The sequence below is a fragment of the Dermacentor andersoni genome, chromosome 7 (assembly GCF_023375885.2).
Source record: "Dermacentor andersoni chromosome 7, qqDerAnde1_hic_scaffold, whole genome shotgun sequence".
NCBI classification, from domain to species: domain Eukaryota; kingdom Metazoa; phylum Arthropoda; class Arachnida; order Ixodida; family Ixodidae; genus Dermacentor; species Dermacentor andersoni.
The window spans coordinates 14504892-14532639 of record NC_092820.1 but is presented as its reverse complement, the minus strand read 5'-3'; the positions used below and the strand labels follow the sequence as shown (position 1 = coordinate 14532639).

General features: G+C 46.2%; 1 protein-coding gene across 2 annotated transcripts in view; it reads left to right on the top strand.

Moving 5' to 3' along the window:
- LOC126535555 (G2/mitotic-specific cyclin-B-like) overlaps window positions 1–27748 on the top strand; it is a 71087-nt gene that overhangs the window by 20555 nt on the left and 22784 nt on the right. The window contains exons 3-4 of one of the 2 annotated variants that reach the window (XM_050182383.3): window positions 9364–9579; window positions 12647–12808. In XM_050182383.3, the coding sequence (XP_050038340.1) occupies window positions 9364–9579; window positions 12647–12808 (378 nt within the window). Of the gene's footprint in view, window positions 1–9342; window positions 9580–12646; window positions 12809–27748 lie in introns of both variants that reach the window. The other variant, XM_055073198.2, reaches the window with a different exon arrangement.

Genomic DNA, 27748 nt, shown 5'->3' with positions numbered 1-27748 from the left:
AAAAATGGGAAATCCCGTGATGTGAATGGGCTTCAAATAAAACCTATTAAGTTCGTGCTTGATCTCTTGCTCCCAGTACACTCATATTTTTAACCTATCGCTGTCAACTGGAATTTTTCCTGAAAATATGCAACACGCGAAAGTTAGTCTCATTCAAGTCGGGTGACAAAAATATGCTTTTCGAATTACAGGCCACTCTCAGTACTGCCTGTCCTATCCAAGAGACTAGAAAAAGTTATTTGTGAAGGACTAAAGTCATTATGCGATAAACATTCCGTCATATCAAATAAACAATTTGGGTTCCGTGCGGGAATGTCAACTGAAATGGCTCTGCTAACCGAAAAAGAGTTCTTTTTAAGTGGTTTCGAAAATAAGGAACTAACGCTAGGAATTTTCGTGGACTACTCCAAAGCATTTGATAGGCTAAATCATCAGACTTTGCTTACTAAACTAGAGCATTATGGGTTTCGGGGCATTTCTTTCAAACTCTTACAATCTTGACCACAGAAAACAACTTGCATGCAGCAACTCTCATGCAGCAGAATAAACAATGACCGCATAAATGAAAGACCAGCGGCGAATGAACACTTCAGCTCGAAAGCGTGGATCTGTCAAACATCGAGCCTTGAAAAAGTGCCACGCGAGGAACACTTGCCAAGCTGACTATCTGCCACGGGCATACTAGCCTGTTATGGCTGGTATTTCATGATATTCCTGAATAAATGAAGTTGTGTGTTTTTGCTATTTCCTCAAAATGAGCTTTTCATTCATCCTGCTTGTTTGTGGCAACATCTCAAGATCTAGGACAGCTAGAGCTGAAATTTTATTGGTATATAAAGCTAAATGCATAAAGCTTGAAGTGCTGCAAGCAGATTCTTGTTTTTCATTTTCCTATACTTCTTTTTTCTCTTGTTCTTGTGACCTAGTAGCCATGGTGTAACCAATAGACTTTCATGAACTCCTAAATTGCTAATTGTTCAATTTTAAAACTGCTTTCAGCATTTCACTCCTTAAAGGGACACTAAAGGTTACCAGAAAGTCAAGTTAAAGTGATAAAGCAATGCCCTAGAACATCTAAGGCGTCAATATAATCGCGAACATAGCTTTAGTAACAGAGAAATTCAGGTAAATACACGACGCCATTTGAGACCCCCCAGCGACATTCCGGTACTAGCCCGATGACGAAAGCACTCATCATAATTTGTCACTAGTACTGAACTACTCGTATTAAAAAGATCACTTCATTAGATTATAAGACTGCAAAAAATGCTACTTGTCTCCTTCTATACAATTCTAAAAAATAACATTTTGACGTTACCCTTGAGTAGTATGGGTGATCGAAAGGTTTCGTTTTCGCTCGACTCTGCGTGCTCGACTTTGCGCCGCACGCGCTTTGGAGTTTCAGTTGTTTGTTTATTCCGTCGTGCTGCGGTGGTCCTGCTAGCTCGTGAAACTTGCATTTGGAACAAGCAGTGAGAAGGCCACGTCCATGTGATGTCGTGGGATGCGCGAATGGTCCGCGGAACTTGGCCAAGGGCAGTTGCAGCGGCGAATCCAACGTTACTTACCACAGTGTGCCAACGAGTGAACCTTTCCGTTCGAAGTGGTTAAGTGCCGTACCTCTGCTGCAGCGCGTTGGCAAAGAGCCGAAAAATCACGTAGTGTGCTCGCTGCACTTTCGTCCAGAGGATTACGAGTTCAACGCCGACTTGCTGAAGTCGCGTGAAGTGCCTTTCAAAGCAGGCCGTCGTCGTAGTAGTACGCAACGACGCCGGCAGCCCTCAACAGCCGGTCACGTTCATCAGTGCTTAAATCGCTGAACTCGAGCCCAGCATCGCGAGCTAATGTGTCGTTGTCAGGGTCATCCATTGCAATGAGTGTCGAAGTTGGCGTCGTAAAATGAAAAACCAGCTTATCGTCGCGCGCTTTCCCTTTCACTAGCCACCATAGTTCCGCTTTCGCGCTGCTGTCGGCTCTGTATTGGCTCTGTTTCTGGCCGCGCGTTTGCATTTTGTGCAGAAAAGCCGTAACGCCATCTGCGCGCTCGCAGTTTTACCGTACTCGCCGACGGCGCAACGTCACTATGAGACCATGACGTCAATACTCCTCGATCCGAGGGCGGGTGATTTGAACTGCGCTAGATGTACGCGGATGCTTCAGGACGCATTTTCTCTTAAAATAGGTCTCTTCTTCGCACGAAACAAGCGTTTCGAGGTTTCTGGGATCGTATTTCAACAGTCCACGTTCACTTAATATTAACCTTTAGTGTTCCTTTAAACATTCAACTGTCCACTCATGCTGTAATTACAGCTTTCCATCCAGATTTTTTCTACCTATTCTCTCCACAAACAGTAGTGTACTCTTAATCACCTCCATAATTACTTGACCTATAAAAAATAATTGTACTTTTGAAATCAGCTTTAAAAATGAACAAATCTATGTATTTTAATTGAATTGGGTCTAAAAATAAGTGATCTCTAATCGCCATGTCCCCCCTTAAGCACCACTTTTTATGCACAGTTCCTTATCTTATTGCCGCAACTGACTGTGCGAAGTCAGTCTATCTATTATCCTTTGCTTGTTCTCTCAGCAACGCGTTCTGAAACAGTTTCAACGGCTCTATATGAACTTTCGCTTTATTAGGTGGGCCACTTCACCATAAGGAATTGCTTTAGGTCCTGTAAATTCCTGTGCGCGACCAGTTTTCTAATAAAAAGAAATCTGCGTGCACCTATAGAGACTGCATTTTTCATGGTTAAGCACTCTCGACAAGCTGGTCTACAGGCTACTCGCAGTGAACGCAGCTGCTTTTTCCGATAGCTGAACAGCAGAATAAAACAGGAAATGAACTTTGAGCACACACACGAATCAAGAGAGACCGGCTGTATACAGCCGGTCTCGTTAGAGTAACCTAATGCAGGAAGCTGAGACATGTGCTACGCAGCGAGAGACATCTCTCGCAACCAAGTTGTTGCACAGTATGTTGAAAATTCTGTGTTAGGCCCACGGCCCTCATGACAATTCACCATGCATCAATAACGGTGGGGTGGCGATGCTTGGGCACAGCGCACAGCAGGTCCACCTGCTTCCACTCGCCGGGTCCACCTGCCTTCAGCATGGTTTGTCGGACAAGAAAGCACGCGCACCCCATGACCTGTGCTGTATTCGGTAGCGCACCACGCCCTGCGTACATGTTGAACACTTTTCGAGTGAGATATACATACAAAACTCAAAACAAACTCAAACTCAAAGCACAAAACAAGTGAGACTCGTGTTACTCAATGGACGACGTATTTTCCACACTACCCAGCCAACTTCGTTGACTGCCGCCAGGTAGCGCCACAGTGTTACAAATTCCAGTGCATGAGCCCCGTATTCAAGAAGCAAATCACCCAGATTTTCTCTCTCGTGCCCACTCTTACACGTGCCTGCACAAACGTCTGGCGATCCCTCAAATGAGTCATGCGGGAGTGGTTGCGACTCCTGCGAGTAAGGGCAGGAGGGCAGTTGCTTTCTCACACTGCTAATAGATGGTGCGAAAGTCTCACTCGGCAGAAGACCTGGCTCTGACGGAACGGTTTGGCACGGCTTATTGAACTAGAGAGAACTGGCTTCCTCTCTCCAAAATAACTGCACCTCACTTTTACTGAACCACAGCTCACTCGCTCTAGAAAAAGGCTCAAAAGATCCGGCATGCTCCCAAGCGACCCGTCTCTACGTTTGGTGCAGTTCATTTTGTTCGATTTATACAGTGCATGCGATTTACCATTGGAGGTGTGACTTGTTTTTATTTTATCATACGCAACGTACGTGGCACCAATTGTTTATTCTACGCAACGTATAATAAAAGCGCACATACCGCATGTGTTTTGATACATCCTGCTCGCATAGTGTGTACTCGTGAATGCTCACTACGCTTTCTAAACGTGTGCAGTACGCTACCAATGGCACTACGCACCATGCGCTGTAATACAGATAGCCAGCTAAAGCGCATACCATTTATAAAATCACTTCATTGATGAAACTAGCTTAGTTTCACATGAAATAGTCCTGTATTTTCTTCTGCTTAGGCTATTTCGCTGCCTGCGACGAACACACTTCTCCCATTGTCTAAAGAGTCGGAGCAGCTGAGGCCACAGCCTTCTACATTTGCACAGAAGCACTGGACTAGTGCGAGTGCACCAATCACCTCGGAGGACATGGGCAATGGACCGTTGTTGCTTTCCTCATTGTGCCCACTTTAACTTGTGCTCGGTATGATGTCGGCAGTCTTTGTTTTCGCGCTTTCCCTTGGTCGCGACACCATCTCGACTCACAAACTCGTGGACCGTTGATTCGTCAATGCCTTCCAGAAATTCTGACAGCTCGCTCCAAACTTCGGCAACATCAGCAACGGCTTCGTCGCACTCATCAGAATTGAGTCGTCATGGGGCACCCGGAAGGTGGCACGTCTGAAGCAATTTCGAATGAACCACTTGTACACGGCCGTGCGTACGCGTCAGGCGCCACGGGCACTGGGCCGCGAGTTTGTCCGTTTTAGCCCTAATCTCCCCCTTATTCTTCAAAATTGTGCTGAGTGTGCCACTTGGAATCTTTCACGCTACGGGGCATCTGACTTCTCACTGCATTCGACCCAATTTTTTCTCTTCAGCTTCACGGCGAAAGGCGAATTCTGCCGCTTCATCACGACAACACTACGGGAGAAGGACCACGAGGCGCAAACAATCAACCTGAAAAGCAGCGAGACCACTTCCACTTGCACCATCTTGCACGACGAGGGCACAAGAGCCTCTGATTGGCTGTCTCAGCAAGTGCTGCAGGCAGGCCAGGATGATTTCTTGCAGGGGTTTGGCGATGGCTCACTCGGATGCAGTGCGGTCACGGTAGGGAGAGCGGTTTGACGGAGCCGAGCTGCCGGGTTTCCCCGCCACCATGAGGGAAAGCCTACTTCTTGGGGCATTTTTCTGCTGCTTGACGTTCAATATTGTTACGTAGGAAGACGCAGATGAAAAGCTATATACAAGTATATTTACAAGAAAATACGCCGTGTTTGGCCAAGAGGCAACAGCCCGCGCTAGCCTCCAATCGTCGTCTTCGCACTGCTCGCCTCTTCTTGATCGCAAATACTGTTCCGTAGCAATATATTGGGAGTCGCTGCTATTTTTGTTCTATGCAAGTGTAACTTTATATATATACTCATTGTAACTATAGTGTTCAGATATTGTTCGATCTAAAAAATTCGATGTAAACGCAGGGTGTCTACCAACCGGGAAAACCGGGAATCCTCAGGGATTTTGAGTAGTCTGGAAAAAGTCAGGGAAAACTCAGGGAATTTGGGCCTCTATCAGGGAAAATTAGCGGCAATTTTATTGAAAGGGTCGAAAGTCGCGGTAATGCTGGCTCGAGTAACAGACAGGAGTCGTAATGAATCGTCTTTGACGCTCTGTCGTCGGCTGGAGGAGTTGCCAGTGTACAGTCAACGACCGACTTTCCGGATTCCCGATAATTAGGACGGCTTCGCGGCACCGCCACGTACCCCATAGAGTCAACGTATCAGAACGTGGGACATTTCCGACGCAAGAACTCTTCGCCGTCCGATTTTCCGGACGTTTTGCCGTGACCGCAGGTCCGAAACGGCAATAATCAAAGGCACCACCGCTGCCATTTTGATTACTTCGCCACCTCGAACCGGCACTCTCGCACGGAGATCCGCTGGCAGCCATTGCCGCCACTGCGGCAACGTTAGGCCTAGCTACTTCTATGTTCGCTATGAAGCTTCTTGCCGTTGGATGCCGAGTTTTTTATTGAAAGAATTAGCTGCTGTCAGCAATGGCACGGACTCCGCCTTTGTGGTCCTCGCGATTGGCTTAGAAACTTGGAAAACACGGTGCGTTGCATAATGCCGGTTCCTGAAAATTAGCTTCGCCTCTGTACAGAAACGTTACTTGGTGAAGCATGCGCAAAAGTATTGCAGTGAAGCATAACAAGCGTGGGAAGGGGCTATTGCCACGGAACACAGTATGCATTCCTTATACACGCGTGCACGCGGTATTTCCTGTCCCAGTACGAGCACAGAGATGCCTAATATGTGTACCCACAGGCCTTCAGAGCGTTTTCGAACGTGCCTGTGGCGGTTTGAGCCCCTAAAGGCACTAAATGACACGCATTTGTTTTTTTTTCAACTGGCCGATTTTTCAGACGTTTTCGCGGTCCCTGGAAGTTCGAAAAATCGGCCGTAGACTGTGCAACTGACCAAGATACTTCAAATGGTCTTTGGGGCGAACGAGTGGCGGAAGGAAAACAAAAACAGAAATGGCCTACAAATTGAAGAATAAACAGGAAAGGAAGCTTGCTGCCGCCGTTTTGAAGGAGCCAGCGCTCAAAAAATTAAGTTTTGGCTAATGCCGAGCTGCAAGTGTCTCTCATCCAAACCAAAATAAACTCGTTAAAGCAGTGAAACACAATACTCAAGAGTCGTGCGCGGGCTGAGAGTATGTCAGGACAGTTGAGGTTGACTTACGAGCTGTTGAGAGAGAATCTAAATTGTGACAGAGTTCGGGCCTAATACCACTGAGCTTGCTATCAGTTGATAGAAATAGCTCATATTCGAAAATATTTGCTTCTATATCCATCTCTTTTTATTCGTATTTGAGAATGTCCGGCTCCATTTGCAATCTTTTTTGAAGACATTCTATTTGCTGGCATTTTACTAACCCCCCTTCTATTAGATCTCTTTTTGAATAACATGAACACTACTCCTTAGTATTCAAATTAGATTAAGTCGGTATTTTAAAACTTTTTTCTGTAGCTTACTAGAGAGTGACAGCATCGGGTGATATGGTTTCAGCCCGTCTTGACATAAAACATAGTTCTGCATCACTCAGGGAAATTTTCAATGGCACTCAGGGAAAACCTGGAAAACTCGGGGAATTTGGAAATGTCAACTTGGTAGACACCCTGAAACGGTTTTGATATAGTCGGGTTCGACTATTGTGCCATTCTTTCATCTCGCCACGCGGGCACATTCCTGTAAACACCCATACGTGATTGGCAGCACCCCCCAAAAAGTTCCAAGCTTTTCGCAAAGCGTGGTTTATGCCAAGATATGCATGAGTACTTACTGCATGGAATAGTCTCAAAATTAGAATTGATAGTAAATCTAGTATGGCACAAATGAAAAGCTACTTGTTTTTGCATTCGTTTTCAGAGGTTTGGAACCTTTGGCAGGGTTAGCGGAGTTTGATGTAGGTGTATTGGAGGAGGAGGGAGTTAAAAAGGAGAAATGGACACTGCCTTATCTGGATGTGAAGACCACTGACATTTGCCCCACCTGCTGTCGGCATTTAGCTTACAAGTCTTGTGTGTGTTCAGCTGATTTCTCCATATCTATGCAAGGGCATCTCATACTGAACAAGGAAAGGTTCTCGATGCAGTCATATTGCCCATATTTCGCACTGAATGCGGGCTGCTACATTGTGTATGTATGGTGCCGTATTTACTCCTTACTGTATTTACCGAATCTTACCGTATTTACTCTAATCTAGGCTGGCCCCGATTCTAAGCCGATCCCGAATGTCCGAAGCCAGAAAACAAAATAAAGCTTGCTTCGAATGTAAACCAAGCAAGAAAGCGAGGACAACGTTCACAAAATGAAAAGAGCATTTATTTAATATGAACATACCGAGGTGTCTACGTCATCGCTGCTGGCCTTGTATGCTTGCAGACGCCGTCAAGCTCGCATTCGCGCGTCTACGCATGTGCAGACAGTGCAGCATGGCTTGTATGTGTTGAAGTACGGCACACTCTATTACCTCTGTTATTGCGCGCTCATCTTCCTTATTGCTGTCATCTCGTTGCGGCACACGCAAATGGCGTCTCCCGTTGCCCTCTCCAATGACGACCCGCCGTGGTTGCTCAGTGGCTATAGTGTTGGGCTGCTGAGCACGAGGTCGTGGGATCGAATCCCGGCCACGGCGGCCGCATTTCGATGGGGGCAAAATGTGAAAACACCTGTGCTTAGATTTAGGTGCACGTTAAAGAACCCTAGGTGGTCGAAATTATTGGAGTCCTCCACTACGGTGTGCCTCATAATTGGAAAGTGGTTTTGGCACGTAAAACCCCATAATTAAATTTTTTCTCCATGACAGAAGTTTTTCTCATCGATGCTGAAGTCCCACCGGCTTGAACGTTTGACAAAGCCTCTGTGGCTAGCCCAACTTTTCGCTTGTGGCATTGCCTGTTTGGTGCTATTACGATAATGCTACGATGCACGCCGATACTTAGCCATGATACCGATACGACGCAGGTCTAAATGGCATGTACTGCGATTGGCTGCTGGCGCGTCTAGTAGCAGCTGTGATATTGATTTTTCTAGATGGTGCTAGCTATGGAGGGGGTGGGGGGGGCACGATATTGACACGTGTACTCATATTTATCGGGCGACCATGTTTTGCCGCTTAACAAATGTTATCGCACAGCGCGGGACGTGCCTGCATGTATCCGAAGTTTATGGAAAGTTATCAATGCTTCTATCCGCTGTCTGTTGTCACCGAACCTTGTGTTATCTGATTTCATCGTGTGACGTGAATGGTGTAGAACTTTGTGGAAGGCACGCGGGTCCCAACAATTAGTCTGGAACATTCGATGACTGCTGTATAACGGCCGACGCGCTTGACCCGCTGATCATATTTTCGACGATCGCAGCGGCTGTGTTCGCTGCTCTCGTGCTTTAAGTGTAGCCTGTTTTTGAGGGCACTAGTTCGCCCAATAAAACGCTAGTTTGCTCGTTCTCAGTTTGGTTGCTTTCTTCAGTCACTACCACGTGACAATATCATTTTCAATTACAAGCTGGTGAATTTTTCAAATATCTTAATCTAAGCCGACCCTAGAGTTCAGTATATTATGACTTGAAAAAAAAAAAAAACTATCGGCCTAGATTCGAATAAATACGGTAAATTGTTGACTTTTGTCTGAAATAAAATGAGTCAGCTTTGCGTCAGTCCATGTTTGTCCCCTTACGTGTTATGCACAGTATGCTTCCCTAAGTATAGTACCTTTCCATTGGCCTAGCCATCATGATTAGTCAACGCCTTGACAATTAAGGCTACAATGACCTATCACGCACTACAAGTATTGTGAAGTGGGCTTACGTTCATTATGGTTTGCATTTACATTCATTATGTAAAGCAGAAGATAGGACAGGTGCAACAGAAACAATGTGCTGAGTTGCATAGTCTGTTTCAGCTGTCCTATCATCTACACAGTTGAGCCTTAATGCATCATACTGTAAAGTCATTGACTGGAACATTGCGAGCGCACTAGTGACCAGCAATTCCTTTCAAGGGTACGTGCTGTCTCCAACAGAGCACGGCCAGCAAGCCGGAGGATGTGGCCGCCCTGTCCCAGAGCCTGCAGAAGGCTGCCATCAACACAGAGCAGAAGCCAGACGCTGAGGGACAGGCATTCTCAGCCTCTTTGCTGCCACCTGGTGTGCCAGACATAGATGCGGGTGACCTTGAGGAGCCCCAAATGTGTGCCCAGTATGCACAGGAGATCTTCGACTACATGGCATACCTTGAGGTATGTGTGTGTTGCACAATGCATCCATTATTGCATGTCTGCAGGGTGTTTTTAAGATCCTTAAAGGGAGACACAGGTCTTGCAGACCAAAAAATCTATTTTTGGATTTTAGTGTCTGATGCATCATCTCTGAAATTTCCGCGCATCTTGCACAAATATTTTGTTTGTTTTATTTTGGTGTTCTATATGACGTCGGCAAGCTGTATATTTACTGAGAAACGTGCAAAAAAAATGGGCCTTTATCCGTGGCGTGCACTTGCCGTTCTAAGTTTCTGATTGCAGCCCTCTTGGTCTTGTTTGAAAGAGCCACACTTTTCGTTTAGTTTTTGCACCACTATTACGTTGTGCGCTGACGGTCATGAAGAAAAAGCCAGAGAAAAAGTCTCAATGCGCAATTGCATTGGTCGACTGAGACACGTGGCCGTAAGCATACCATGCCATTAGCAGATTTTTGCCGTCGTCTGCTCAAGCATGCGAAACTCGGCATGAAACAATGTCAAATTCAGGTTGCTATAAGCCATAAATTCAGTGAACAGAAGAAACGAGGGGTTTTCATCTTTCAAAAGTGCATAGTAGCTTTGGAAGATGCCAGTAATAGTTTGCTACCCGTGCTGAGCGTTACTGGAGTCTCCCTCCGTGACTGCGGAATAGGCTTAGCAGATGAAAGCAGTTCTGGCAGTGGCCGGTGGTGATGCTGCATTCCAGCAAAAACCACTGCAGCCCGATGATTTGGAGAAAGTGAAGACTCGAGAAAAACGGCAAAACTTTGCTTCAATGCCAGCTACCAAGCGAAAATTTTCTCGCTCGCGCTGATGCAGCTGCGGCTGGCTTGGATGCGATGGCGACTCGCTTCATTATCGTAAGCTCCGATTCTCTAAATGCTCTGCTGCCTTGTGTAAAGCGCAAGTTCCGGTGCAGCAGTGGGCAAAGGTGAACGTGACTGTTCTCGCAATATATTCATCTCGTGCGCATTCTGCGGCGATGCCTCATCGGCATGGAGTTCGCTGTGCGTGATCCAAACGTGCACCCCTTGTTCCTCGTGAATAATGTCGCTGCGCGCGAAATGTGGAGTACTGGTAATTGGCAGATCGTATTAAATGACATTTTTTGCGATTAAAGATACTCAACTCGTGCACAATCTGCGGTTTCATTACTGCATTATATTCCCGAATAAATTGAGTTGTCAGTTTTTCTCAAGACAAACTTTTTGCTCATCCTGCTTGTTTGTGGCAACAGTATCAAGATCTAAGACAGCTACAACTCTAATTTTTTTGCCATAAAGCTAAATCCATAAAGCCTGGAGGGTGTGGGAAGCACACGCGCCCATCTTTCGTCGCGTCGAGAGTGTCACAGACACGGGAGAGGCGCTTTATGCCCTCTCCCGCTTCTCCCTTGCTCTTGCGACGCGCGCACCCTTGCTCCCCGACTCACGGGCAGGTAGCTGACGGGCGAGGACATTCCCCTCACCCAGTTAGAGGTACAAAACAGTGCCACCGGGGGAGACCCCCTCTCTGACACCGGACCCCTAACCTGCCGGACTGGAGTACCTGCTGCAACCTGTGAGTGACCTCGTTTGCCCAACTATCCCGGGCAACGAGGCCAGCCTATTATTACTTATTACAGAGAGGATGCCCCTCTGGTAGCTGGTAGCAATAAATGTTATTACAGTTGACTCCGCCGGTTGCCTTATTTGTTCGAACCTGACGTAGCCGCGGTTCCCGAGCTACGGTTGGGGAGTACCACAAAGCGACTGCGTGGGGCTAGATCCAGAGCTCTCCTTCAGCCCTCGCCGCACGCAGAGTGGAACCCCACAAGTGCTGCAGGGCAAAGGCCTCTCCCATACTTCTCCAACAACCCCGGTCATGTACAAATTGTGGCCATGTCGTCCCTGCAAACTTTTTAATCTCATCCGCCCGCCTAACTTTCTGCCGCCCCCTGCTACGCTTCCCTTCCCTTGGAATTCAGTCCGTAACCCTTAATGACCATCGGTTATCTTCTCTCCTCATTACATGTCTTGCCCATGCCCATTTCTTTTTCTTGATTTCAACTAAGATGTCATTAACTTGCGTTTGTTCCCTCACCCTATCTGCTCTTTTTATCCCTTAACGTTACACCCATCATTCTTCTTTCCATAGCTCGTTGCGTCGTCCTCAATTTAAGTAGAACCCTTTTCGTAAGCCTCCAGGTTTCTGCCCCATAGGTGAGTAGTTTACTGTCCTGGCATAATTTGGAATTCCATTCAAAAACTAGATCATGCTGTACTTCTTGATTTCTAGGCAACTGAGGTTACTGATACCTTGCAATGTGCCTGTTATGCAATGTTGGGACACTCCCAAGCATGGGCAGTACAGTGTTCATTTGCCCAAGATTTGCAAGCATTAAACCTTGTTATAAGTTTTCTAATATTCATTTCGATATTCATCTTCTTTAAATTAGACTCGAAATCTACTGTTCAGTGTCTATGTGGCGCTATTTTAATTGAAAAAAGCATGTAAACACAGACATGGTATGTGCGTATCATTAAATGCCTTGAATGTGAAAACCATATTTTAACGTTTGAAAACCTACGTCATCTGTCATAGCTATGGCAGCACACATTGTGTGTTCATCCTCAATCTCTGAGATTGGGTGGCACACGCTTCCTGCCCCATCTCCGAGGCCATGGTTCATAGTCAGATTGCGCCACCATTTTGTTGCAACAAGATTTTTTTTTTCAGTGAACATCCACTTGACTTTTATTGTGAACGAAACGGGCAAGTACAGTAGTGCCTTAAATGTGGTATTAAAGTGAACCTCCTCTGTGAAATGCGAGCTCGACAGGGCCTGTAGCGGGCGAAAGCAACATCCCTGTGAGCACGTGTCAAAATGCCGCTCCTGTGACGTCAATTCTTATGCATGTAGATTCCTATATTATTAATGGGTCTGACGTTCACACGTGCCCACTGCGGTGGGAAGGACACCAGGCTGGCTTGAGGTGGTGTTGGCATGATTGTTCGCACATGCAGGCCTGTTGCCAACGTACCTGGCACTTCTATTTATTTATTCGTGATGCATGATTCACTTTCAGAAAAAGTGGCCTGTGAGGACCAAGTTCCTCCAGATGCAGCCGGCGGTGACCCCCGAGATGAGGGCCATCCTCATCAACTGGATGATGATGGTGCACCAGCGCTTCCAGCTGCTCCAGGAGACGCTGTTCCTTGCAGTCTCGCTCACCGACAGATTCCTGCAGGTCAGCACATGCTTGCCTCTTAACCTTGTGAAGGGTTCAAGCGTAGATAGTTACTTCATATATCGTATTCATTAGAATCTAGGCCGATAGTTTTTTCCTAATAATCGTATACCGTAAAAATCCACGTATAATACGAGGTTTTTCCTATTAGCGTCCAAAATTTCCGCCTCGTACTATATGCGGATCCGAAAGAAAATTTCAGTCAGAAATTTGGTTTCATTATTGTTGCGTGGCTATGGCTTGGCTTCGTTATTGCTGCGTGACTACGGCTTCGCTTCCTTATTGCTGCGTGACTACAGCATCGTTTCTTTATTGTTGAGCAGCACACGTGCAAACGACACTGCGCGAAGTGCATCTTTTTTATTCCGCATTGAAGGACCAAGATGTCCAGACCACGAAAACAGTACTCGGCTGCTTTCAAGAGAAAGGTTATTTTAGCCGCACAGGACATCAGCAACAGTGTGGCTGGGAAGCAGTTTGGCATCAACGAGGAAAGCATTCGCAGATGGCGTCGACAGAAGCAAGCCCTTATCACGTGCAGCGGAACGCGAAGAAGCTTTCGCAGCCCGAAGAGCAGGACATTCCTGGAAATCGAACTTGCCCTGACAGTCCACATGCCAACAGGGAGCCGCGCATATAGCTGTAAGCGTGGAGCTTACGCAGGCAAAAGCTAAGGAGCTTGCAAGAGAAAAAGGGCTACCGAGCTCGGTCTTCAAAGCGAGCAAGCACTGGATTTATCGCTAAATTGGCCGTGCTGGATTTTCCTTATGCCGCCGAACTTAGATTTCGCAAAAGCTGCCTGAATCGTTCGAAGAGCTGCTTGTGGCTTTCCAGCACCACGTTACTTCGCTGTGCAAGTCCAAGACCTTCCAGCTAGGGGCAAATCGGCAATGCTGACCTAACGCGGTTTATCTTGACATGCCATCGCCCTTTACCATGCACGAAAAGGATTCTAAACAAGCTTATGTCCGGTCCACTGGCAACGAGAAAATGAGAGTTATCGTTGCATTGTCGTGCATGGCAGATGGACGCAAGCTGCCGCCCTACGTTGTCTTCAAGCGCAATACAGTGCCCGAAGGTGAGGAGCTGCCAAAAAATGTGGTCTTGAGATGCCATGAGAAAGGCTGGATGAACAAGAATCTTGTGCTCGACTGGCTAAAGTCTCTGTGGAGAGGCTGTTGTGCGAATCCGGCACCAACCTTCATGGTAGAGTGCATAACCGCGACTGTACGAGGACTTATGGAGAAACGGATAGCCACAGTGCTTCACTTTCAACTATAGATTTTATTTTCGCACGTTTCGATAAATATATACCGTACGAGCGGAAACAAACGTAACAGCAAAAAAGAAAATTCGGTGGTGAATTTCGATAAACAGATTAGTGTGCAAGGCATGGGGAAAACATGTACTGCAGAGGTCACAAAGATAAACCGAGCAATCTTGTCTCCTTTTCAGATAACTTTTCCTCTAATTGCTATCTCGTAGGCCTCCACAATCTCCCTCGTCATCCTGCTATGAGCCCTATACAGAATGGTAGTACTTTCAAACGTGGGCTTGCATGAACAATCTCGACGGTGAATACCCAAATGACCCAAGATTACCCTAGTGACATTATATCGATGCTCTTTTAATCTTTCATTAGTGCATCTACCGGTTTCACCAACATGCATTCTTCCGCATGAAAGTGGAATCGCATAGACAACGTTATAAGTACAGGTTACAAATTGTTTGCAATGTTAAGTAGAACATGCGTTCCTTTTGTTATTCTGTGTTAATCTGTTTGCATAGCATCTCTAGATCCTCAGGGGCAGAGAAAACCACGTCCACCCCTGATCTTGCCGCTATTCTTCTGAGGTTATGTGAAATGCAATGAATGTATGGTACCACAGCAAATTTCTTTGCTCTAGCATTGGCACTGTTTCCATTCGACGCGCTTTTGCACTTCCTGCTTAAGCCCTCCGTGACAGAGGTGAGCATACGCATCAGGTAACCAGAATCTGCCAGGTGCTTGGCCTAATCTCTGAAACTGGCTTCCATTTTGTGGTCTCATGACTTCGTCAGAGAATTATTAAAACATGTTACTACTGTGCGTTCTACAAGTTTTGAATGAGCGGAATGAAATCGTAGGACTAGCTTATTGCCTCTCGGCTGATAACTCCAGCAGGTCATTTGCGGAGAAAAGTACAATCCCAAGTCTAAAAACCCTATGAAATTGCCTATGGGGACTTCACGTGTCAACGACAAAGGGGACAACACTTCAGTGAACAAGGATACGGTTTTTGAAACCAGTAAGTCAAAATTGTCTGATTCGTTATTCAATGATTATAAAATCGTCAACAAATCTGAACACTTTCACGACATCGATGTCATTTTTCAGGCGTTCATCAAGAACCTGGTCACAGTTAGTTAGATGCAAGTCACTTAGGCAGGGAGCAATACATGAACCAATGCATATGTCATCTTTCTGTTTGACAAAGTTTCCTTCCCAAAGTCTAGTAAGTCGACTTAACGTGAAAACGAAGAAGTTCTAACAATCTGTCGCTAGTCAAACCACAAGTGTTTTAGAATCGAACCGCTCCAAACTTGTCAGTGCAGTCAGATACACATTTCATCACGTCATCTGTGGGAGAGAATAGTACAGATCCTTTAAGTCAATGGAAAAAGCAACAAGGTTCCTGTCTTGACAGTCTTTAAAGAATTCCACCACTTGTTCAGACTTGGTTACCAAAATGGGTCGTCGATTGGCAAGAGCTTTAAGTGTTTCTGTAAGAACGTCACTACATCTTTTTGCCAAGTAGCATTCTCTGACACTATCACTCAGAGGGGACATTCCGGCTTGTGTGTTTTTGCTGAGAAAAACAATTCAAGGTCCCCCTTTGTGCTTTTTTCGATAGACTGGGATAAGCCATCTAGTTTGAAGCTTTTGCATAGCTTCTTTGCTTCATTTTGGACTTAAGTGTTATGTCCTTGTGGACCCTGAAAGTTGACGAAATGGCTTCACGAGCCTTTGAATTATACATCGTCCTGTTCATCACCACGAAACCACCCTCCTTATCCGCAGGGATAAGTGTGAGCGCATTGTCTTTCAAGAACTTAAGTCTTGTTCAAGGAGAACTTTTCGCTAAGGGGACGGGACCACGTAAGCACATCCACTCCCTCAGATACACACCTTTCCGACTCGACTTCAGGTACACGCTTTGACACTTGTCGTACCATTGCCAACAGATCGGGAGCAGACTTCTTTGGCTGAGTCGCGAACTTCGGCCGACATTTGAGTACTTGCTGTACCTTGTTTGACAGCCCCACGTCACCGACGATCTGTACCTGGCTCGTTGATGCTGAAGGCTTCTTCTGTAATCCCTGTCTCAGGCTTGGTAGAGCATGCTGCCATAGGAAATCCATCGTGCAGTCGATGGTCCGGGTGAACTGTCGCCACGAGTTCCCACTTGTTGTAGGTTTCAGAAGTAGCCGCAAGTTTTCTCTGTACATTCGCACTTGTTGCTGCCATTCCGAGCGCTATCGTTATCCCGGGTGGGGTGATGTCTCAGCTGCAGTTTGTGTGAACAAGCCATTCAAGGACGCATTCAAGGACGCTCAGGTGAGCCTGCAGTGATGCCGACCGGGCGGCTGAAGCAGGCTTCACCAGCCACGCTATGCAAGTGGATTGCGGACGCATGGGCCAGCATACCAGAGGACCTTGTGCGTAGAAGTGCGGCATCGGCATCTCAAACGCTCTCGATGGCACAGAAGAGTACCTCTGGGAAAATACATCCGACAAGGAACTATCCGAAGAAAGCGCAGCTGAGGAAGACGGTGATTAAAGTGTGGAGTGCAATTGAAATGTTGTCCTTGAGTTTTCCCAACTCTTATTATACGCGGATACAACTTTTTTTTCCATTTCGTGTCCCAAAAGTTTCACGTCATACTATATGCGGGTTGATATTATACGCAGGTTTTTACGGTACAAAACTCTAGCGTCGACTTAGGTTCTGGCATTTTTTTTTTTAAAACGTGCCCGTTTGTAACTGAAAATGATCAATATGGTCCATAGCTAGTGCCATATAGAGAAGTCGGTATCGCAGCCGCTACTAGCCGGGCCAGTAGCCAACTGAAGTACACGAGCGGTTACGTCGCTTTGACCTGTCGTATTGGAGCAGGTTCTATGGTATCGGCGTGTGGCATGGCGTTATCGTAATGGTACACTATAGTGCCACTTTCAACCGAAAAGTTGTGCAAGCTGCAGAGGAATAGTAAGGCAGGCGTCACTTCAACATCGATGAGGAAAACCTCATCATTGGGAGGGGCAACAGGAGACGCTTTTGCGTGTGCTGCAACGAGGAGATGACAGTGATAAGGCAGATAAGTGTGCAATAACAGTGGAGCTGTTCAGAGATCGCGCCGCTTTTCGACTCGTGCGATGCCGCACTGTCTGTGTATGCATGGGCACGCGTGCGCAAGCGAACGTGTGGTCTTGGTTATACGGACGAGGCCAACGGTAGTGATGACCTAGAGTGAGCTCGGCATGTTCGTATCAACTAAATGCTTTTGTCATTTTGTGAACGCTCTTCACTTTCGCGTACTTTCGAGGTGAGGCCTACATTCGAGGCAAGTTTTTTTATTTTTTTCTGGCTTTGGACATTCGGGGTTATGCATCACTACTTGTTTCCTGGGCCCCGCAGGGGCGTCTGCGTCAGCGGGCGTTTGGTATGTTGTCACACCACACACCCGAGCACATGAGAGTTGGACCCTCCCACGTGTAGCCGTGCACAGCTTAGCCGTGTCTGGGCAAGGAAGGATCCTGAGGGTTGAACAGATGCCAGATGTTTGGACCTTTCAGGCCTCCCAGCAGAGGCAACACACCTGTTTGGCCTCTGCTTTACATAGACGGCATCCCCGGAGTGACCCACCTGGGGAAAATCGGCAGTCTCCTTTTTCTGTCCCCCTCTTCAATCTTTTTCCTTCTCTCTCTTTCAATCTTTCCTGTCTTCTACTCACTTATTCTTACTTGCAAATTTCTGGGTGGCAAGGGTTAACTGGGGGTAATATATTCAGCCTTGGGTATATACATTAGGTTATAGTGGCATTGTATAGCTGGCATCTACAGGTCCTTTGGAACCTGTAGCGTCCCCTTATTGGGCTCGGTAGTGGGTGGCTACCGCCACCGCCGAAATTTGAAACCGTCCAATGCAGAAGTGTTCCAGCGACTTTCCAATCGCCCTCTGAAAAGAGATCGCACCGAAGCAGCTTTCCAGTTCTTTTTGAAACCAAACGAAGACTCATTTCCAAAATACCATGTTCTCCACTGTGAAGGCAACACAACCGTAAGAAAACTCGCCATTTCTAGTTTCCAAATGCCTAGCAAACACGATTGGACCAGGTTACAAGGCCTCAAAGATGGCTAACGGAGATCTCCTCATTGAACTGATGAAGAAAGGTCAACTAGAAAAGCTAGCTGAACTTGCCAGTATCGGTGGCATTAAAGTGACAATCTCTCCACATAGCTAACTCATCACAAGCTGGGGTGTTATATCGGAAGACTGCCTAAACCTCGGTGACGAAGAGCTCCTTGAAGAATTTCAGGAGCAAAACGTAATTAAGGTGCAAAGAATCGCGCTACGGCGAAATGACCAACAGATCCCGACAAAACATGCAACATTGACATTTGGTAGCAGCACTGTACCTAGTTCATTTGATGCAGGATATTTGAAGATGAACGTCAGACCGTACATTCCGAACCCAAGGCAGTGTTTCAAGTGCCAGAGGTTCGGGCATGCATCGCAATCATGCAGAGGCAAAGAAACATGCAAAATATAATGCCAATGACCATCCTTCTGATAACTGCAATGCTCACACACTGTGTCAATTGCAAGGGCGATCATCCAGCTTACTCGCGGAGCTGCCCTTGCTGCAGAAGAGAAAAAGAAATAATCACAATTATTGTAAAGGAAAAGATCTCGTTCTATGAAGCAAGCGAAAGGCTAGTACACTTACCTCAAGTGAGCTATGCCAGTGTGACGTGGCAGGCGGCAGCACCACACTGGTTTCAGGAGCCTACAGGGTCCTCGTCTGGTATCATTGTAGAAACCAAGGGGGCGCCCTTGGTGGCTGCAGCCAGGGCTGCTCCATCATCTAAGACGGGCTGGCAGACTGCAGTACCGCAGGCTCAAAGTTGAACCGAACTACACGGCGCGAGACGCACGTCCCGACACCTGGCTCCTGATCATCCAGCGCCTCAGAAGGCGATGGAGGTCGACCCGAAAAAGGGACAGGTAACCTGAATGGTTACTGCCCTTGTAATCTCTTCTAAGCTTGTAATCACACACAAGTAATTTTTTTTCAATTCCAATAAAATGGCTTTCATCAGTCATTGGAATTGCATTCACCATCTAGGTGACATCAAAGACTTAATAAATAAGTTATCACCAGTAGCATTCTGCCTTGAAGAAACGAATCAAGGTCCCAAAAATACATTTTCATACAGGTTTTACTGTTGTAAAAAAAAAGGACCACGAGCACTCCAGCAGTCTATTAGGAGGTGTCCCTGTTGTTATCCAAGGCAGCATCCCCACACAGAATGTTTTATTAAATACTACGTACAAGACAGTAGCCAAGGTCGATTAAAATAGGTCGCGAAGCTTTGGGCGAAAAGTGGTTAAGTACAGATTTTCAGACATCAGCATGGGGGGTTATGGGAGCAGCGATTGAAGTGCGACTATGTTTGGAGGGAACAAACTTTGGGAAAGAAAAAAGCATTTTTTATTCAAACAAGACACAGTTAGATTCATTCAACGAAAATAAAATTCCTAGTCAATTTTATATATTCGTCACGAGTTAAGAAAATACAAGTTTAATTTTATTACTAGTAAAATGCATTTCTTTTCAGCGCCCATCGCTACAGGGGGCGTTGACGCCACTATCACTCGCAATGCAATGCACGTCTTGAAATGGGCAGAAAGGCGCAGTCGTAAAGTTCACCTGTCGAAATACGCCCCCCTCACAGTTAATGCTTCTTTGCTTGTTGAAGTTTGTCTGAATTTGGTGACGCGGGTAGCTTCATCGCTTCTTAATCTGTTCAGTCAAAAGTAGTGAGTTACGACCGCCAGATAATTGTGTAGTTTTCGTGCGACTGCGCTGGCCGACGGGCTTGGCATCCGACAATAGGATCGGCACTCTACACCTAAAGCTTTTGTCGGCCTCCAAAGCAAGTATGTTCTGTGCAGGGCTGCGACTTCGACAACCATACGGCTGGGCTTTTCCTGCATCGCTTTCCGCGCTGAAAGCTCGAAACGCCCATAAAGTTCAATGGCGGGGCACTTGAATATATAGCTCCAAAGGCAGGGCAACAAAACAAATTTCGTGCCTTCGAAAACATGACGTCACTTCTGCTTTTAACGGACATGGCGTCACATTATTTTTTCTTCCGCCGGAAGTGTTCCCACCACATACAGATGGCGCTAAGCCCCATGAACTGCCAATGGGCCGCCATGTTTTGAACGTATGGGCTCCTATGGAAGCTTCGCTACCAGGTATATTTAACTTGCAGTAGCTGTCACCGTTTTATCATTTGAGACTGTCACCATCTGTTGATTGTACATTGCTCCCCATAACCATTTCACTACTCGAGACCTGGGAGACTTAACAGATCAGTTACCGGAGCCACTTGTTTTAGATTTATAATGCTCATTGCACTCTTTGGGGCAGTGTCACAACTGACCAAAGAGGGCAACTCAATATTGTATTGTCAAATGACATCTCTTTTAAACTCAGGTGCACGGACCTGAGTATTTGGCCACAACTTCCTATATGAGTACTTGGCCACAACCTCCTATATGAATACAGTGGAACCCCGTCCATACGTTTTTCACCGGACCGAGGAAAAAAAACGTAACAGCCGGGAAAACGCAACAGTGAGGAAAGCTCCGAAAATGAATGAAAAAAGTGCAGCTTCAACTATAGACAATTTATTTCCACAGAGTGCGCTTAGAACTTAAAAAAGAGTCTACAATGGTGGCTTGTCGTTTCTTTCGCTCGCTAGAAATCGCCACACGTTTCTCAATAGCCTGGAAGGCGGCATTGCTGTCAGCGTCGCTGTGAGGTGCGACGCACCTGCGGAGGACGTCCAGAGCCGCGACGGCTTCGCCAAAGCTGGGATTTGGCAACTCCCCGGCATCATGCGGCTCGTGCTCCTCGTCGTCACCGTGCCACGGCAATGGCAACGAACGAAGGAATATCCGCGGGAAATGTTGCCCTCTTTGGCGTAATCATGCTAACGTGCTAACGATTGTTTAGTGTTGCTGTGGAGCGCGCGCGTCCGAGCAGCCCGGTTGCGCGCAGCGCGGCGTGGTTTTGCGAGAAATTTAAACAAGAGAGGAGAGCTGGCCCGATAGGCGGAGCAACGCCATGAGCAACGCCAACTTCCGGCTTCCCTTTAGCTTCACACAGAGTGACGTCAGGGCCTCTCCCGAGTTTCCTTCCTCCGTGAGTCGACCCGTCCAACAAACCATGTGGTGACCGTAATCAGTGATGATAGCGAGAGCATTTTTCACGAATGGCCACCTAGTGGCGGCCTCTCAAACTCGCGTGCGGTTTTTTGCAGCTAGTTCCATAGCCAAGCCCGGTCAAAACTCGTCAAAGGTCAAAATGGCGGTTGGAGCGCGTTGCCTACTTTAGCCCAGGCAGGTTCGGGTTGCGACGCATCATGCGGGAACGTTTTCACAGCTACTACGTAACAGCGGAGTTGCTTATACATTGGATCCTATGGAAGCTGTGCCGGGACCGGATGAAAACGACGTAGCAGCCGGGAAAACGCAGCAGTGAGGAACGTAACAGCGGGGTTCTACTGTACAACAATCAAACTCTGACCCTCAGTCCGCAGCAGAGGCTAAGGATCCCTGGATCCGGACAGGCCGCCATTGGAATCTGAACCTGGCAACGTTTAATGCTAGAACGTTATCTAGTGAGGCGAGTCTAGCAGTGCTATTGAAGGAATTAAAAGGTAGTAAATGGTATATAATAGGGCTCGGTGAGGTTAGGAGGACAAAAGAAGCATGTACAGTGCTAAAAAGCAGGTACTTTCTGTGCTACTGGGGCTTAGAGGAGAGACGAGAACTAGGAGTCGAATTCCTGATTAATAAGCATATAGCTGGTAACATACAGGAATTCTGTAGCATTAACGAGAGGGTGGCAGGTCTTGTTGTGAAACTTAATAAGAGGTACAAATTGAAGGTCGTGCAGGTCTACGCCCCTACATCCAGTCATGATGACCAGGAAGTCGAAAGCTTCTGTGAAGACGTGGAATTGGCAATGGGTAAAGTCAAAACAAAATACACTATACTGATGGGCGACTTGGGAAGAATTGGGGGATAAGAGTTAATGGAAAATACCATAGTAACTTGCGATTCGCTGATGATATTGCCTTCCTTAGCAACTCAAGGGACCAGTTTCAATGCATGCTCACTGACCTGGAGAGGCAAAGCAGAAAGGTAGGTCTAAAAATTAATCTGCAGAAAACTAAAGTAATCTTAACAGTCTCGGAAGAGAACAGCAGTTTACAATAGGTAGTGAGGCACTGGAAGTGGTAAGAGAATACATCTACTTAGGACAGGTAGTGACAGCGGATCCGAATCACGAGACTGAAATAACCAGAAGAATAAGAAATGGCTGGGGTGCATTTGGCAGGCATTCTCAGATCATGAACAGCAGGTTGCCATTATCCCTCGACAGAAAAGTGCATCACAGATGTCTTACCAGTACTCACGTACGGGGGAGAAACCTGGAGGCTTATGAAAAAGGTTCTACTTAAATTGAAGACGATGCAACGAGCTATGGAAAGAATGATGGGTGTAGCGTTAAGAGATAAGAAGAGAGCAGATTGGGTGAGGGAATGAACGAGAGTTAATGACATCTTAGTTGAAATCAAGAAAAAGAAATGGACATGGGCAGGACATGTACTGAGGAGGGAAGATAACCGATGGTCATTAAGGGTTATGGACTGGATTCTAAGGGAAGGGAAGCGTAGCAGGGGGTGGCAGAAAGTTAGGTGGGCGGATGAGATTAAGAAGTATGCAGGGACGACATGGCCACAATTTCTACATGACCGGGGTAGTGGAGTATGGGAGAGGCCATTGCCCTGCAGTGGGTGTAACCAGGCTGATGATGATGATGATGCACCGACCTACTTTTCAGACTTCTTGCACTTTTAGTTGTTTAGATGTAGCTTTTTGCTATCTCTTTTTAGGGATCCTAAATGGGAAGCTCTCGACAGGTCATATAGTAGTAATCACTTACACGCACTCATCAAACTGCAATCATCACCACAAACCTTAGTAACTAGGCCACGCCGGTGGAACTTGGAACGTGGAAATGCGAAACTGAAAGTTGTCTTTTCACCAGAACTAAGTGTTGACGAACTTAACAAAAAAAATCACTGAGGTTATAATCTCAGCGGCAGAAAAGGCAATACCCTAGTCATAGGCAATACCCCAGTACACAAGAAGCTAAATCCCTGGTGGACAAACGAGTGTACTGAAGCGAAAAAAGAACAAAAGGCCTGGAAAATTCTACGGAGGTACCTCACATATAGCAACCTTTTAAATTTCAAACAAGCCAAAGTAAGATTCATTCGAAGAAAGGCAGAAAAATTGTCATGGCAAAAATACATATCTTCAATCAATAGTAGTCACATAAGAACGAATGTTGGACCTGGTGAGGAAATTTAAAGGAGTACTCATCATACACAATGCCACTACTTGCATGTCAAAGCACACACACAAGACCAGGCCAACTGATTAGGCGAGCCCTTTTGCAGAGTCTCCAGCTCGGTGAACTGCTCGCATACATTCTTAAAATATAAACATTCGGTGGAGAAACAGACTGCCCACCACTGGGGCTTAATGAACTTTATAATAACCACCTCACAATTCAGGAATTGAAGTGTTCTTTCCGCCAGTAAAACAACGGCAACAGATCTTAACCGTGTCCGCCACACAATGCTGGAACACCAATCTAAAGCATCGGTAGACACAAATTTTTCAACAAGACATGGGAGTCTGGGGTAATGCCTACAGATTTAAAAACGCAGCAGTAGTGCCTTTTCTAAAATATGGTAAACCCGCAACATCGACTAGCAGCTATAGACCCATTGCACTAACAAGTTGTCTAGCTGAATCCTATGAGAGCATTACAAACATAAGACTCGCATTCATCAAGAAGCCTAATACAACAAGAAGCCTAATAGACAAGCACCAGTGCGGATACAAAAGGGGCTGCTCCACCACTGACCATCTCGTGCGACTAGAACATGAAATATGTGATGCATTTCTACATAAACACTGCCGTGCAGTTTTCTTTCATTTAGAAAAGGTGTACGATACCACGTGGCAAGATGGAATTTTAAGAGACCTGGCTGGTCCTGGGATTTCGTGGCAGAATGCTAAATTGCTTAGAATAAAAACGGGAACAGCGCAACGCAGGACGAGCGAGTAAAGAGCAGAGGACAGAGCGCTGACTACCAACCAAATGCTTTATTTGTAGAAGCATCACATAAAGACATTGTTGAATGTGACAAAGAACATAAAAAGGATAAGAAAGATAAGCGTCAGCCAAGAAGATAATCGAGTTCTTTTGTTGAGAGCGTGAGGGACGCAGAACTGACATGCATGTGTCGCCACTTTCGAATATCCAAAATACTTCAAAGATTTCCCGTGCATGCTTTTCACTATATCTGCCAATTGTTTCGCACTTAAAGATCGGAGTGGAACCACTTGTTACAGTGGGCAACCAGATGACTGTACGGTTTCCTTTTAGTGAAGCGGCATGCTCGTGCAGGCGATCATTAATGCACCTCCCCGTTTGCCCGATATAGCAACGTTTACAATCAAGTGGGATCTTATAGACGACCTGCGTTGTACCGTCAATAAAGTCATACAGTCAATACATGCGTCTTATAGCAGCCTTTGCACGTGACAGTATCCTCCTTATTGACTATTTTGCACAACCCGCTCACTTTATTAGGGGCATTGCACACCACCCTCACTCGTGCCTTGGCTGCAATTTTCATAATGTCATGGGAAATGCGGTGTACATAAGGAATGATGGCAAGCCTAGATATCGAAGGCGGTGACTGCATAGTTTGTTTTCCGGCGTTCTTTAACTCTTTTACAAGGCCACCAGCAACACTGCACAACACGCTGGTCGGGTAGCCTGCTGATGTTAGTCTGTTGACTTGTGCTGAAAAGCTCTGTTCAACAGAGTGCTCGCACGAGCACTTCAGAGCAGCTCTAAAACATGCCTTAGCGATGCCTCGTTTTACGAGTTCGGAGTGTGCAGACGAAAACGGGAAAATCCCTTTCTTTGAGCGAGGCAAGTAGCTCCAGCACACGTGATGAGGTTTAAAAACAATTTCAATGTCTAAAAACATTAAACGGTCATTAGTGGGCTCTTCCGTTAATGTAAAATGCTTCATAACCTCAGTGAGGTAATGAAGGATTTCATAACCTTGTCATAACCTGTCAGGTGATTTCAGGTGCCTCGTTCCCCCTTAACTCTTCTGTTACTGAGAGAAAATGGTTGTTTTTTATAGGACTCGGGAAAAAATTATTTACCCCTAGAAATAATATTCCAGCAAGCATTCCAGCATAGCATATTGGGCATAAGAAAATGCTCTTTCCAAAAACTTGTTGCCAAACAAAAAAAATGTATTATGTAAAACATAAAAATTCTATAAAGTGTTATTTTTGCTGCCAGTTGATAAAAACAATAAACAAAACGTATCTACAAAAACATTAATATCAAAGGAAATTCAAAATGTACATTTCGAAGATAACCCTGGAATAGTATGAAAAAGAAATGTTAGTACACTGCCGTTCTTGTGGTACAAAAAAGAAAAGACCAGTTGTCGCTCATGCCATGCAGTGAAGTAGTTTCTGGATTTTGTGAAGCATAGGTGCACTCCGCACTGTTCCCACAAGACTTCTGGTTTCTGTTCCGTTTTGTAGTCCTCGTAACACATTTTGAAGTTCCACCTTTTTGGCATCTTCCGAGGATGGTCCGATAAGAAGTCGAAGGAACCTACTTCACTAGTTAGTCTAGAGTAATGCACCTCTTCCAGGACCGAGGACTCGGCATAGCTGTGCAGCTAAAAGATTATGCATCCAAGCATGTCTGTTTGCAGCATTTTTTCAGATTGTCTTTATCAACTCTGCAAAGAAGAGTAGAAAAATCCCACACAGTTGCGAACTGTCCTGCCGTGCTCCGTAGTGCTGGGCTGAGATGTGCTACAAGCGGCCTTCTTGGCCTGAATGGAACTTTCTTTGCTGCCGATAGCGGCACATCATAACGAAGCGAAGTATGCACCCTGAAGGTAATCAGTAGAGCTGCCAGGTCGTGAAAAAAGATTGGCAGGTCAGCACCCACAAGGAAGGAGACCGCTTAACCCTTTGAGGGTTGAATTATTTTGAAAAAAAACTGTCCCAGGTGGTCAGATTACTTTATTGCGGATATTGAATGTGCAAAATGTATAAAGTCGGGCATTAATAGTAAAAAATAATTAGGAACCGTATTGTGGTTTCGGCATCACTTAGAACTGCAAAACGTTCAATAGTATTTCCGAGCGTGGTACTCCTTGAAACACTGGTCTATGCACAGCGCCTTATCGCAGTCTGCACGCCTAAAATGCGTGTCTGTTCTCTCGGAGTGAGGAGTTGTGTTGGCGCACACGACATGTTTACATGTGGCTGCCTTGGGCAGAGGTCTGAGGCACCCTCTCGCGTAAGCACGTTGCAGCAGAGCGAGAATACCTCGTGAGCGGCGGTGATAAACAAGCTAAGAGCAGCGCCAATCAAGATAGAAATCAACTTCTGCTGCCCCTGTGATGGCGTACCGACAAAGAGAAAAATCGCGTTTCGCGCGCCTCCGTTGCGATCACGCGGTGCAACCGAAAACCGCGAAAGCGCGTTGCCACTGAGAGCAAGAATCTTGCGAATGGTGCTGATAAACAAGCTAAGAGCAGCGCCAATCAAGATAGAAATCAACTTCCACCGCACTGCAAGAGAGTGCCGACAAAGAAAAAAATGTTTCGCGCGCCTCCGTTGCGATCACGCGCCGAAACCGAAACCGCCAAAGGGGCATTGCCACAGTCTGAGCGACGCGCTGAAGCTAGCAATCAGTTCTGTTTATCTCCCCAAGAAGGTAGCACCAATTTCAAATGCATCTTGTAAGTGCTAAGAGGTGGCAGCACCTCCCGGTGAGCATGCATCGTCATTATGTCGCGAAATTTCAAATGGAGGGTCGGAACCGTACCCGTACGGTAAAGACCTTGCGGGACAGAAAACCGCTGCCGTACATGTACGGCAAAAACCTTCAAAGGGTTAAGGGCGTAAAGGAAACATGCCACTGAACAGCTGTGGATGTCTGTAATGTCAAGTTCTTAGGAAAATATTATGCACGGAAGGGCAACCTTGGTGTGAATACAGTACACAAAATGCAATCTTTTCATTCTGCTCTCATAAGATCGATTAAGCTATATTTTCAACAGATGCAAAGGCACTCAGAAAAAAAAAAAATGTTATAGCTGGCAGGAACATATAAACAGGGTGCAATCAAAGCTGTAGAATTGCTGTTTCTCTACTACGCCCGTTAACGACGTGATAATATAGTCGCAGTGATGTTATAAACATGGGTTCACCGATAAAATTGTCAGCCCAGATGATGGGGCAGTTGCTGAAGATGGGGCCTTGGATGAAGCACAGGGTCCCTTGTTGGCGTTGGCCGGTGGAAGGGAGACGGACGGTGTGTGCACAGCACAAAGGCAGATGTCGCGAAGCAGCTCGCATATCTTTTTTTTTTCTTCTGGATTCCTTTTCTTTTTGGTGCAGACACTCAGTAGCTACATTTGTTACAGCTAGTAATGCAGCATGGGAACATTGAAGCAAGCACTTTATT